Source organism: Dipodomys spectabilis, unplaced genomic scaffold, assembly GCF_019054845.1.
Source record: "Dipodomys spectabilis isolate Male_0828 unplaced genomic scaffold, ASM1905484v1 ptg000098l, whole genome shotgun sequence".
NCBI lineage: Eukaryota > Metazoa > Chordata > Mammalia > Rodentia > Heteromyidae > Dipodomys > Dipodomys spectabilis.
Genome location: NW_024870775.1, coordinates 8,819,550 through 8,832,421, shown reverse-complemented (window position 1 = coordinate 8,832,421; position 12,872 = coordinate 8,819,550). Strand labels below are relative to the sequence as shown.

Here is a 12,872-nt window from a genome sequence, read left to right as displayed (position 1 = left end):
TAGATAGATAGACAGATAGATAGATAGATTTGTGTCTGTACTGGGGCTTGAACTCAGGGCCTGGACACTGTCCCTGAGCTGCTGCTTCTTTTCTTTGTTGGTTGTGGGGCTTGAACTCTGGGCCTGGGTGCTGTCCCTGCGCTCTTCAGCTCAAGGTGAGCGCTCTACCACTTGAGCCACAGCACCACTTCTGGTTTTCTAGTGGTTTATTGGAGATAAGAGTCTCATGGACTTTCCTGCCTGGGCTAGCTTTGAACCTCGATCCTCAGATCTTAGCCTCCTGAGCAGCTAGGATTACAGGCGTGAGCCACCAGTGCCCAGCTCCTTGAGCTTCTTTTGCTCAAGGCTAGCACTCTACCACTTGAGCCACAGCTGTACTTCCTGCTTTCTGTGGTTAATTAGAGATAAGAGTCTCTCAGACTTTTCTGCCTCAGCTTCCTGAGTAGCTAGGATTACAAGTGTGAGCCATCAGTGCCTGGCCTGGCAGATATATAGATAGGTGTATGTATGTGTATATATATATACACACATATATATGTATATATATACTACATATGCATATATACTATATATGTATATATAGCATATACAATATATTGTATATACAATATATTTTACAATATTGTAATATATACAATTTATGTGTCTGTCTATCTATCTGTCTATCTATATACAGGTTGTTCATCCATTCCGCCCTCCTAACACCTGCTCAGGTAGCAATCTCATGTAGCAATCTCTGTTTTCCAAGGGTCTCAAAGCCTACCAAGGAGGCTTCAGGTCAGAGGCCTGGGTTGAGGCATCTCTTCTCCAAGTTTACCCAAAGCCAAGTCAACCTTGTGGTTCATCCAGACTTTTCCTTGTCCACAGGAGAGGCTGGGGACATTTTCTTGGCTCTGAAGTCAGTCAGGACAGAGCCGGGGTCTGCCCCCAACCCTCTATGTATGACCTGGGAACTTGTCAGAAAGCCTATGAGGCCCCCATGTAGCCTCCGCCCCTTCTCACACTCAGCCTGACCCTGCTAGATCCTGGGAACTGAGGTCTTGAAGAAGGCAGAGCCTTCTTAAAGAGGAATCTTCTTTTATTGTCCCTATAGTGATTTATAGAGGGAGGAAGCAGTACTCATCTTCAGAAACCTCTCCTGGCCCTAAATTGAACCCTCCATCCTTGAAAACATCACACAGAGCATGGGGTGGGCTTTGTCCTGCATCTTGCTCCCTCCCCCCCATTCTAGGAAGGCTACACTGGATTAGTCACCCTATGAGACCCCATACTTGTGGGGCTTAAACTCTGGGCCTGGGCGCTGTCCCTGAGCTCTTCAGCTTAAGGCTAGCGCTCTACCACTTGAGCCACAGTGCCAGTTTTCTGGTGGTTTATTGGAGATAAGAGTCTCAAAGACTTTCCTGGTCTGGGCTGGCTTTGAACTGTAATGCTCAGCTCTCAGCCTTCTGAGTAGCTAGGATTACATGCATGAGCCACCAGTGCCCGGCAACCCTCTCCCTCTTTAGGGTGCCAGGCAACAGACTTCTCTCCATCCTACCTTCCCAGGAAGTCATCCCTGATCTCCTTCCTCTTCCCACAGGCCCAAGAGAGAACTCAAATCAGAGAGTGTTTTATTTAGGCATTTATCATTTCTCCTACTTGGTTCCAAATCAGGTTTAGCGTAATGACAACTTAAAGGCAGGAAAGAAAAATCCACATCCATAGGAGCCAACTTTCCAGATGAAAGTTACAACCTTTGGGAGCACCAGGGCAAAAATGAGAGTTAGCTAGCCATTCCCAAGTGTAACAGGTGTTATTTTTAGTCATGTGTCAGAGTAATTGCCACTCCAAACTAGGTGGCATACCTCTAATGGTTCATACATATAATCCAAGCTATTCCAGGTATTTGGGAAGTCAGAAAGAGGATGATCATGGTCCAAGGCTAGCCCTAGCCAAGTTGGCACAAGACTGTCTGAAAAACTAAAGGCAAAAATAAAATGGGCTGCCGGGCGCTGGTGGCTCACGCCTGTAATCCTAGCTACTCAGGAGGCTGAGATCTGAGGATCACGGTTCAAAGCCAGCCCGGGCAGGAGAGACTGTGAGACTCCTATCTCCAATAAACCACCAGAAAACCGGAAGTGGCGCAGTAGCTCAAGTGGTAGAGCGCTTGCCTTGAGCTGAAGAGCTGAGGGACAGCGCCCAGGCCCAGAGTTCAAGTCCCATGACCAACAAAAACAAACAAACAAACAAAAAAAAAAAAAAAATAAAATGGGCTTATTTATTTGCCTAGAAAGTATAAATCCCTGTGTTCAGTCCTCAGTACTGAAAAAAAAAAAGAAAGAAAAAGAAAAGAAAAATCTGTATCTACATCTATCCTGATTGGTTGGTTTGCAAATGAAATGTATACTTAGAAATGAGTCTTTTGCCATCCTTAAATTGGCCCTTGGGGCCATACTGGGCCCACTAGGTTCAGGATGAGGCCTGCCCATCTGACCAGTATAGTCTTCTTTCTTCCAGGCAGCCCAGCTGACAATGCTGCTCTCAAGTCAGGTGACCGGATCCTCTTCCTCAATGGACTGGACATGAGGTCAGAGGCCACTGGGGACACCTGAGCTTAATGATGAGCCATCTCCCAATCCTCCTGCCTCTTGAGGCACCCCAACTGTGGTCCTGATTGTTTCTGGACCCTTGATTCCCCAGCATCTCTCTCTTCAAGTAGGAACTCTTGAATCTCTCTGTCCATTAGGCTAAGACTTCAGTCCATCCTTCTAACTAGAATATACCCATGCTGGAGAAACAGAATGGGAGGGGCCATTCATGACTTACTCTGGAGGGGGAGTTTTGGCCTGGTGATGAACAATCAATCCTTCCAGGCCAGAGGGTAGCCACACACCAAGCTTCCCAATGCCCAGGGCTTCCCTTCTGAAGGTTAACAAGCAGGACAGGCAAGGCCCTGGCAGTCCCCATCCAGCTGTGGACATTCTGTGTGGCCTCCTGGGGAAGGATGGGAGGATTCACCTGTCAGGGCTTACCTGTGTCATGTCTGTCTGGCAGGAACTGCTCTCATGACAAGGTGGTGTCTATGCTGCAGGGCAGTGGCGCAATGCCCACGCTGGTGGTGGAAGAAGGGATCGTCCCGTTTGCCAGTGGTAAGACCCTTATGCCATCACCTATACATGCATGATTTATAACTCCAGTGGGGGACCATGCTCTTCCCCCAAATCTACAGCTGCACTTCCCTGGGCTTCCCCTGGGTGGCGCTGTAGAGCCTACAATGCTCAGTGTTGAAACCTTGCTCAGGGCTCTGCCTCTATCCCAGCCCCCAGCTGCAGGCAGTAGGTGTGTGTCCCCATGCATGACACACCTCAGCTGCCTGGGACTCTGGATGACCCATTTTTCCCTTGCCCGTGGTCTCCTCAGACTCTGATTCCTTGGACTCCCCCAACCGGTCGTCAGCGCTCACGTCCCTGCAGTGGGTGGCGGAGATCCTGCCTTCCAGCATCCGAGTCCAAGGGAAGACCTTCAGTCAGCAACTGGAGCATCTGCTCACGCCCCCCGAACGCTATGGGGTCTGCCGTGCCCTTGAGAGCTTCTTCCAGCACAGGTGGATGGACAGAACTGTGGTGGGCACCTGTCCTGGATGGGCCCTAAGTCTTAACCCAGGTTCACCATCCTGGTCTCCAGGCCTGGGCCTCCTCAGACTCCTACTCTTGGGGAAGTATTCAAGATTGCAGCAATTGGTACCAAGGGCCCAAGGTGGGGGTTGCTAGGAATGCCCTAAAACAAACCCTGACTGCTGACATGATTCACCATGTGATTGTGGACAAATCATAGTCTCTGTAGAGTGAAGCAGCCACAAATGTTTTGTGGACCCGTATGAGAGCCTCACTGTGGAGACTTGCCATGGGCCAGGCCCTTGGGATGGGAGTGGAAGTTTTTTGTTCTATTTTTTTGTTTGTTTGTTTGGTTTTTTTGGGGAGGTTGTTTTGGGATTTTGTTTTTGTTTTTTGTCAGTCATGGGGCTTGAACTCTGGACCTGAACTCTAGCCCTGAGCTCTTCAGCTCAAGGCTAGTACTCTACCAGTTCAGCCTCAGCGCCACTTTCAGTTTTCTGGTGGTTAATTGGAAATAAGAGTCTCACAGGGGCTGGAAAGGTGGCTCAGTGGTAGAGTGCTTGCCTTGCATGCATGAGGCCCTGAGTTCGATTCCTTAGGTATCACATAAGCAGAAAAAGCCAGAAGTGGTGCTGTGGCTCAAGTGGTAGAGTGCTAGTCTTGAGCTGAAGAGCTGAGGGATAGCACCCAGACCCAGAGTTCAGGCTCCAGGACTCAAAAAACAAAACAAAACAAAAAAACTCAGGGACTCTCCTGCCTGGGCTGCCTTTGAACCGCAATCCTCAGATCTCAGCCTCCTGAATAGGTAGGATTTACAGGCATGAGCCACCAGCACCCAGTGTTTATTTTTTTATTGTTTTTTGTTTTTTTTCCTCCTTATGCTGGTACTGGGGGTTGAACTCAAGGGCTCCCATTCTTACTAGCCTTTTTTGCTCAAGGCTGGTGCTCTATAACTTGACCCACACCTCTACTTCTGGGTTTCTACTAGTTCTTTGGATGATATGGATCTCAAAGACTTTTTTGTCCAGGCTGACTTTGGCCTCAATCTTCACTCAGATCCCAGCCTCCTGGGTAACCAGGATTATAGGCATAAGGGTATGAAGCCACTGGTGCCAGCGTGGGTCTTTCTTTTTGGATCACAATGGTAGCAGGCTGTATTCTCCCCCTCCTTACCCCATGGGGTTATTAGCATGTTCTGTGCCAAGTCTCTCTTGAATCAATTCCCTTTTGTTTAAACAGTTATGTTAAACTATGATCCACATACCATATAATTCATTCTTGTAAGCAGACAATTCAATATGTTGTGGTACAGTCATCACTATAGTCAATTTTAGAACTTCCTGATATCAAAAAGAAACCCTAAGCCAGGCGCTGGTGGCTCACACCTGTAATCCTAGCTACTCAGGAAGCTGAGATCTGAGGATCGAGGTTCAAAGCCAGCCTGGGCAGGAAAGTCCATGAGATTCTTTTTCTGGGGGGGAGGGGGTCCGGTCATGGGGCCTGAACTCAGGGCCTGGGCGCTGTCCCTCAGCTCTTCAGCTCAAGGCTAGCGCTCTACCACTTGAGCCACAGCACCACTTCCGGCTTTTTTTTCTTTTTGCTTATGTGGTGCTGGGGAATCGAACCCAGGGCCTCAGGCATGCAAGGCAAGCGCTCTACCACTGAGCCACCTTCCCAGCCCTCCATGAAATTCTTATCTCCAGTTAACCACCAGAAAACCAGAAGTGGTGCTGTGGCTCAAGTGGTAGAGTGCTCACCTTGAACTGAAGAGCTGAGGGACAGCGCCCAGGCCCAGAGTTCAAGTCCCAGGACTGACAGAAAGAAACCCTAGCCAATGACTCACACTTGTAATCCTAGCTACTCAGAAGGCCGAGATCCAGAGAAACAGGTTTGAAGCCAGACAAGGAAGAAAAGTCTTCAAGATTGCATCTCCAAAATGCCTGACATAAAGCAACTACTTTGTGTATCGATAGCTTTTCCTATTCTGGTCTTTCATATGACTTGGAATCATATGATGTGTGGGCTTTTGTGTCTAGTCTTTTTGCACTTAGCATATGTGTGTATGTATGTATGTATGTATATGTACGTATATGCATTTTTTATGTCAGTATTGTGGCCTGAATTTGTGGCCTGGGTGCTGTCCCTGAGCTTATTTGCTCAAGGATAGCACTGTACCATGAGCCACAGCTCCACTTCTGGCTTTTTTGGTAGTTAATTAGAGATAAGAGTCACATGGACTTTTCCTGCCCAGTCTGTGTTTGAACTGGAATCCTCCTCAGATCTCAGCCTCCTGAGTAGCTGGGATTACAGGTGTGAGCCATTACTGCCTGGCTTGTATAAGTTATTTTAACATTCATAAATTTTGATGTGCACCTCACTTCTTTGTATTTTCAGTTGTATAGATTCACCACATTTTGTTGATCCATTGGTCCAGTTGTGGGCTGTTTCTCTTTTTCATCCCCTTTTGGCTGTCCCTGAACAGTTTTGCTCAAGACTAGCACAATCATTTGAGCCACAGCTCTACTTCCAGATTTTTTGGTAGTTAATTGCAGCTAAGAGTCTCACAGGCTTTCCTGCCTGGGTTGGCTTCAAACTGAGATTCTCCAATCTCAGCCTCCTAAATAGCTAGGATTTTAGGCATGAGCCACCAGCACACCATGAGAGGTGCTATTTTTTTTTTTTCTTCAGTTGTAGGGCTTGAACTCAGGGCCTGGGTGCTGTCCCTGAGCCTCTTGGTGCTCAAGGCTAGCACTCTACCAATTGAGCCACAGCACCACTTCTGGTTTTTGAGTGGTTAATTGGAGATAAGAATCTCACAGGGACTTTTCTGCACTGTCTGGCTTTGAACTGGGATCCCCAGACCTCAGCCTCTTGAGTAACTAGGATAACAGGCATTAGCCACGGGTACCCAGCAGTAGATGCTGTTTTTGCCCCTACTTTTCAGAAACTGACCCAGAGAAGTTAAATAACTTGAAAAAGGTTCCTTAGCTGGTAAGTGGCAGAGGAGGTTGGAATATGAGCAGCCTGTGCCTTGGATTCTGCTGGCTCTGTCTTTTGAGGTTGGGGGTCCTGGCATGAGTTGAATTCTGTGGTTTGGAAGTGCCATCCTTGCTCACCACTAGGAGGAGCCAATGAGTAACAAATCCCTCATCCTGTGCTCTCTCCTAGGAATATAGACACCCTCATCGTTGATGTCTACCCTGTGCTGGACACACCTGCCAAGCAGGTGCTTTGGCAATTCATCTATCAGTTACTGACCTATGAAGAACAGGAACTCTGTCAGGAGAAGATTGCATGCTTCCTGGGATACACGGCTATGACAGGTAAGCATCTGCCCAATCTACCAGATGAACAGACACCTGTTCTTCCTTATGAGGTTGAACAACTGCTGCTCTAAGCCCCACCCACTCACATATGCCTGAGTGCCAAGCAAACGCAAGCTCCCACCTTGACTTTCATGCAGTATATCCACATTCCTCGGGACTTTGGACACCCTGCCTAACTGCCTAGGGTCCCAGATTGGACATGCACAAAGTGGGAAGGATCTCAACTGTCCTTTGATCCCTAGGAAGAAGAACTTTGTACCCAGATCAAGAAATGAGTAGCTAGGTGTCTGTGTCTCACACCTGTAATCCTAGCTACCAGGCGACTGAGATCTGAGGGTTGAGATTCAAAGCCAGCCATGGCAGATAAGTCTTTGAGACTCCATCTTCAAAATAACCAATAAAAGTCCAGATTAGAAGCTAGGAGCTGGGAGCTCATGCCTGAATCCTAGCTACTCAGGAGGCTGAGGTATAAAGATCTGTGGTCTGAAGCCAGCCCAGGCAGGAAAGTCCATGAGCCTCTTCAATAAATTACCAAAAAAGCCAAATGTGATTGCTGTGGTGCACTAGCCTTGAGAAAAAAAAAAAAATCAGGGAGCTGGGAGACAGTGGCTCATGCCGTAATCCTAGCTACTCAGAAAGCTGCGATCTGATGATCCAAGTTCAAAGCTAGCTGGGGCAGAAAAGTCCCTGTGAGATTTTTTTTTTTGGTCCAGTCGTGGGGCCTGAACTCTGGGTCTGGGCGCTGTCCCTCAGCTCTTCAGCTCCAGGCTAGCTCTACCACTTGAGCCACAGAGCCACTTCTGGCTTTTTTCTTTTTGCTTATGTGGTGCTGAGGAATTGAACCCAGGGCCTCAGGCATGCAAGGCAAGCGCTCTACCACTGAGCCACCTTCCCAGCCCCTCCCTGTGAGATTTTTATCTCCAATTAACCACATAAAAACCAGAAGTGGAGCTGTAGTTCAACGTGGTAGAGTGCTAGCCTTGAGCCAAAGGGAGTAGAGACAGCACCCACGCCCTGAGTTCAAGACCCAGAACTGGCACAACACATGAAAATCAAAAGCCAGGCTAGAAGCATGGCTCAAATGATAGAGTGCCAAATGAACAAGCAAGCAGAGCAAGCATGAAGCCTTGAGTTCAAGCCTCAGGGCTTCCCCTAGACATTTACCCTATAGACAAACAGAGAAGGCTCCCTGGCACAAATGTCTACCTTCACTGTCCTTGCTTGTGGAGGCTGAACATGGGCCTCTGTCTCCCCCTGCATGTCCTAATAGCAGAGCCTGAGTCTGACCTAGATCTGGAGCCAGAACCCACGCCAGAGCCCACACCAGAGCCCCAGCCACGGAGCTCCCTGAGGGCCTCCTCCATGTGCCGCCGCAGTCTCCGCTCCCAGGGCCTGGAAGCCAGCCTCAGCTGCGGTAAGACCCCTCAGATGGAAAGGCTGGGACTGGGTGATCCCTTTCTACATTGGGTGAGATGAGCACTCACAGAGACTGGAAGGCAAAGCTCCCTCCTGGAGCTGCAAGGTCTGAGCCTGAGAGCTCAGATAGGGTCTCTAGATCTCCATGACAACCTCCCAGCAGGTCCCAGTGAATGCCCAGAGCTGCCTCTTCCTCTGATCCCAGGAGAGCGCCAGGCAGGTGATGGCACCTCCCTCCCTGAGACCCCCAATCCCAAGATGGTAAGACTTTGTCTCTGCCTTATGGGGTGGGAGGGGGTCAGAGGAGGGTGGGAAATGGGTGGCCCACAGGACACGACCCAGGAGACCCCAGACCAACACACCTCAGTGGCTACTTCTGGTGGGGGCAGACTGCCATACCCAGCCTCTGAAGCCCTTTTGGGGTCCTGGGGGGGGGGCGGTGGGAATGGGCTAGCCTCACCCCCACTATCCTTACCTCAGATGTCAGCCGTCTATGCAGAGCTTGAGTCTCGACTAAACAGCAGCTTCAAAGGAAAGATGGGGACTGTGTCCACATCCCGGGCCTCTCCGCCAGGCCCCAGCCTGACCAGCACAGCAGGTAGGGGGGGCTCAGCTAGCCTCATGTCCAGGATGGGTGCCTTGACTGGATATCTGTCTGGGTGTTGTCCTCACTCCCAGGTACACACTCTTGTGGGGAATTCTAGAATCCTCTGGACATTGGGGCATGAAGGTCAGGCTTGCTTTAATCCTTCCTTCGCTCCTGTCGTCCTCAGCTCCACTGGGCATCTGGAAAAGCAGAGGACTTCTTCCTAAGAAGTCCTGAAGTCAGCACATGGATTTTGCATAAAACATGGTTTCTCTGGGGTTAGAAGGCAGGACTAGGGTCTGGATAGTAGTGTACTCCTATAACCTTAGCTACTTAGGAGGCACAGAGAAGAAGTTTGAAGTTTTAAGCCAGCCCAGTCAAAAAGGTAGCAAAACTCTTATCTCAGAACAAGTCAGGCTGGGAAGGTAGCTCAGTGGTAGAGTGCTTGCCTGGCATGCATAAGGCCCTGGGTTTGATTCCTCACCACCACATAAGCAGAAAAAGCCGGAAGTGGTGCTGTGGCTCAAGTGGTAGGGTGCTAGCCTTGAGCTGAAGAGCTGAGGGACAGTGCCCAGGCCCAGAATTTAGGCCCCAAAACCAACAAAAAAAATATTCAGGCATAAAAGTACAAGCCTGTGGTAGCTACTTGGGAAGCAGAGGTAGGAGGAGCATGGTCAGGGCTAAAGTGAGAGACCCTACCTTAAAAAAATAAACAATGGCAGAGGGAAGGGATAGTCGGAGAAAAACAAAGGAGGTGGTAACAATGTTCAACAAGAAAGGTACTCATTATCTTACACATGTAACTGTAACCCCTCTGTATAGCATCTTTACAATAACATTCAATTAAAAAAAATAAAGCAAAAGACTGGAGGGGTGTGGCTCAAAAGTGCTTGCTAGGCAAGCGAAAGGCCCTGAGTTCAATCCTCAGTATTGCACAAAAGAAGTGGAGACAGAACTCCTAGGAGATGTGTCTGTGTGTCCAAAACTTGCTGGGTAGAGGAAATGTCTCATGACCCTAAACTGGGGCCTAGAAGATGCTTTTTAAAGCTATACCACTGGTTTGTAATCCTAGCTACTCAGAAGGCTGAGAACTGAGGAGTATAGTTCAAAGCCAGCCCAGCAGGCAAATCTGAGCGACTCATATCGCCAATTAACCAGCAAAATGCCAGAAGTGGAGCTGTAGTTCAAGTGGTAGGTTGCTAGCCTTGAGTGAAAAAAAGCCAAGCAAGAGCTCAAGGCTCAGGTTGGAGACATGGCTCAGGTGGTAGAGCACCATCCACTGAGCAAAAGCAAGCATCAGCTAGTGAGTTTAAGTCCCAGTCTTAAACAAGAAACAGCCGGGCGCTGGTGGCTCACGCCTGTAATCCTAGCTACTCAGGAGGCTGAGATCTGAGGATCACGGTTCAAAGCCAGCCCGGGCAGGAGAGACCGTGAGACTCCTATCTCCAATAAACCACCAGAAAACCGGAAGTGGCGCTGTGGCTCAAGTGGTAGAGCGCTCGCCTTGAGCTGAAGAGCTGAGGGACAGCGTCCAGGCCCAGAGTTCAAGCCCCACAACCGACCAAAAAAAAAAAACAAGAAACAAAAACCACAAGGCTCTGAGTTCAAGACCAAGTGCCAACACACAAGAAAAGAAAAAGTAGCCAGGGTAATTCATACCTGTCATCCTAACTCCTCAGGAGGCTGAGATCTGAGGATTGCAATTCAAAGCCAGCTCAAGCAGAAAAGTGAGACTCTTATCTCCAATTAACTACCTGAAAAACCAGAAGTGGAACTGTGGCTCAAAGCAAAAAAAATGAACAGCACCCAGGCCCTGAGTTCAAGCCCCATGATGGCCACCCCCCCCCCCAAAAAAAAAAGTGTTTTTCAGCCCTTCAAATTGTGTTTGGTGGGTGCTAGCTGGGACCCCAAGGAACTTTTTCTGGGCTCAATTGGGGTTCCCTGCAATCCTGCTTCTAGTCATCCTTCCTTATAGAAGAAGCTGGGGAGCAAGTCAGAGTCTCCCAGTTCTGTACCTAGACAGAGATCAGGGACACACAGCCCTCAGGGGCCTCCCCTCCTGCTTGCACATGGAATCAGATGCTGGCTGAAAGTGGTCCCCTTGCCCTGTCCTCCATCCAGGACCCAGGACTCTATCCACCATCTCATGGCCAAGCGAGCGGCTTCTGTCTTCCCCCTGCTACGACCCACTGTGCACTGGAGGCCTGGCGTCCCCCAGCAGCTCCGAGTCTCACCCTTACGCCAGCCTGGACAGCAGCAGAGCACCCTCCCCACAGCCAAGCCCTGGGCCAATCCACCCAGACAGTCCCCCGAGCCCTGACCCTGCACGATCGTCCAGCCGCAGGAAGCTCTTCACCTTCTCGCGGCCCATGCGTAGCCGGGACACCGACCGCTTTCTGGATGTGCTGAGCGAGCAGCTGGGTCCCCGGGTCACGATTGTGGATGACTTCCTGACCCCTGAGAATGACTATGAGGAGGTGGGTATGGAGGTGGGGAGGGGACAAGCAGGTGGGGAGGGAGGCAAGGTGGGGAGCACTGCAAAGGGAACAGCAGCAGCCCCAGGTCCCTTCCCATGCCTTCCTCAGACCGACCCTTCACATGTCTGTCCTAGAGTATATCTCAGGCAACCCCACTCCCTAGCCAGAGATATCCCACTCTGCTCCAAGCAACCCTGGGAGCCAGCCTCCCAGCCTCAGGCAAACCCATGGACTGTCCCAAGGCTCTCTGACCCAGGCTATCCCACTTGCCCGCCTGTTCTGGTCTGTCTGGGAACATAGCCTTCCTCTTGTTCTCCATGGACCAGATGAGTTTCCATGACGACCAGGGCAGCTTTGTGACCAACGAACGGAGCAGCGCCAGCGACTGTATCAGCAGCAGCGAGGAAGGCAGCTCCCTGACCTACTCCTCCATCTCTGACCACATCCCTCCACCCCCGCTCAGCCCCCCACCGCCACCACCCCTGCCTTTCCATGACCCCAAGCCCAGCTCCCGTGCCTCTGATGGTCCCCGGGGACCCCCCCAGGCACTGGCCAAACCTCTCACCCAACACAATCACCCAATCCCACCACCTCCCCCACCACCTCTGCCCCCACCTGTTCCCTGTGCACCTCCCATGCTGTCTCGAGGCCTGGGTCACAGACGAAGTGAGACCAGCCACATGAGTGTCAAGCGCTTGCGGTGGGAGCAGGTGGAGAATTCAGAAGGCACCATCTGGGGTCAGGTAGGTGACATGGGGCCCCCGGCGCTTCACAGAGGTAGGTAGCCCAGGCAACCAAGATAAGATACACCCTCCCAGTCTTTTTCTGCATGAGCTAGGCCATTCCTTGGTCATCTCTGCCCTGAACAAGGGAAAGGAAGCCCATATCAAGGACATGCTCACCTTTGGGGAGGACAGTGTACCCATGGAAGTCAGTCTGTGTTCCTAAGCCAGAGTCATACTGAGGGCATCTAGAAATGCCATCTATTCAGCTGGAGGCTGGCCTAGTTCTCAGACCTTCTTAAAAGGGGGGATGGTGTTGAGCATGGTAACTCATGCCTGTGATTCCTGATACTCGGAGGCAGAGGTAGAATGATCATGATCTGAGGCCACTTGGGAAGTTAGTAGGTAATCCTATCTTTAAAACAAAGCAAATGAGCCGAGTGCCTGTAGCTCATGCCTGTAATCCTAGCTACTAAGGAGGCTGAGATCTGAGGATTGTGGTTCAAAGCCATCCCAGGCAACAAAATCTGTGAGTCTCTTATCTCCAATAAAAGCACCAGAAAACCAGAAGTGGTGCTGTGACTCAAGTGGTAGAGCACTAGCCTTAAGCTGAAGAGCTGAAGACAGTGCCCAGGCCCAGAGTTCAAGCCCCATGACTGACAACAACAACAACAAAAAAAAAACCCCAAAACACAAAAACAGCAAAGGAAATGGCCGGGCACTGGTGGCTCACCTCTGGAATCCTAGCTACT

At 50.2% G+C, this 12,872-nt stretch overlaps 1 protein-coding gene across 5 annotated transcripts in view; it reads left to right on the top strand.

Annotated features, from left to right (window-relative positions):
* The window catches only part of LOC122113766 (Grid2 interacting protein), a 39,013-nt gene that overhangs the window by 18,222 nt on the left and 7,919 nt on the right, over positions 1-12,872 (top strand). For 3 of the 5 annotated variants that reach the window (XM_042686846.1, XM_042686850.1, XM_042686849.1), the window contains 9 exons: positions 2,497-2,566; positions 3,034-3,128; positions 3,400-3,583; positions 6,762-6,916; positions 8,193-8,333; positions 8,499-8,596; positions 8,816-8,933; positions 11,043-11,398; positions 11,725-12,141. In XM_042686846.1, coding sequence (XP_042542780.1) covers positions 2,497-2,566; positions 3,034-3,128; positions 3,400-3,583; positions 6,762-6,916; positions 8,193-8,333; positions 8,499-8,596; positions 8,816-8,933; positions 11,043-11,398; positions 11,725-12,141 — 1,634 coding nt within the window. Of the gene's footprint in view, positions 1-2,496; positions 2,567-3,033; positions 3,129-3,399; positions 3,584-6,761; positions 6,917-8,189; positions 8,334-8,498; positions 8,597-8,815; positions 8,934-11,042; positions 11,399-11,724; positions 12,142-12,872 lie in introns of all 5 variants that reach the window. The other 2 variants (XM_042686845.1, XM_042686847.1) reach the window with 1 other exon arrangement.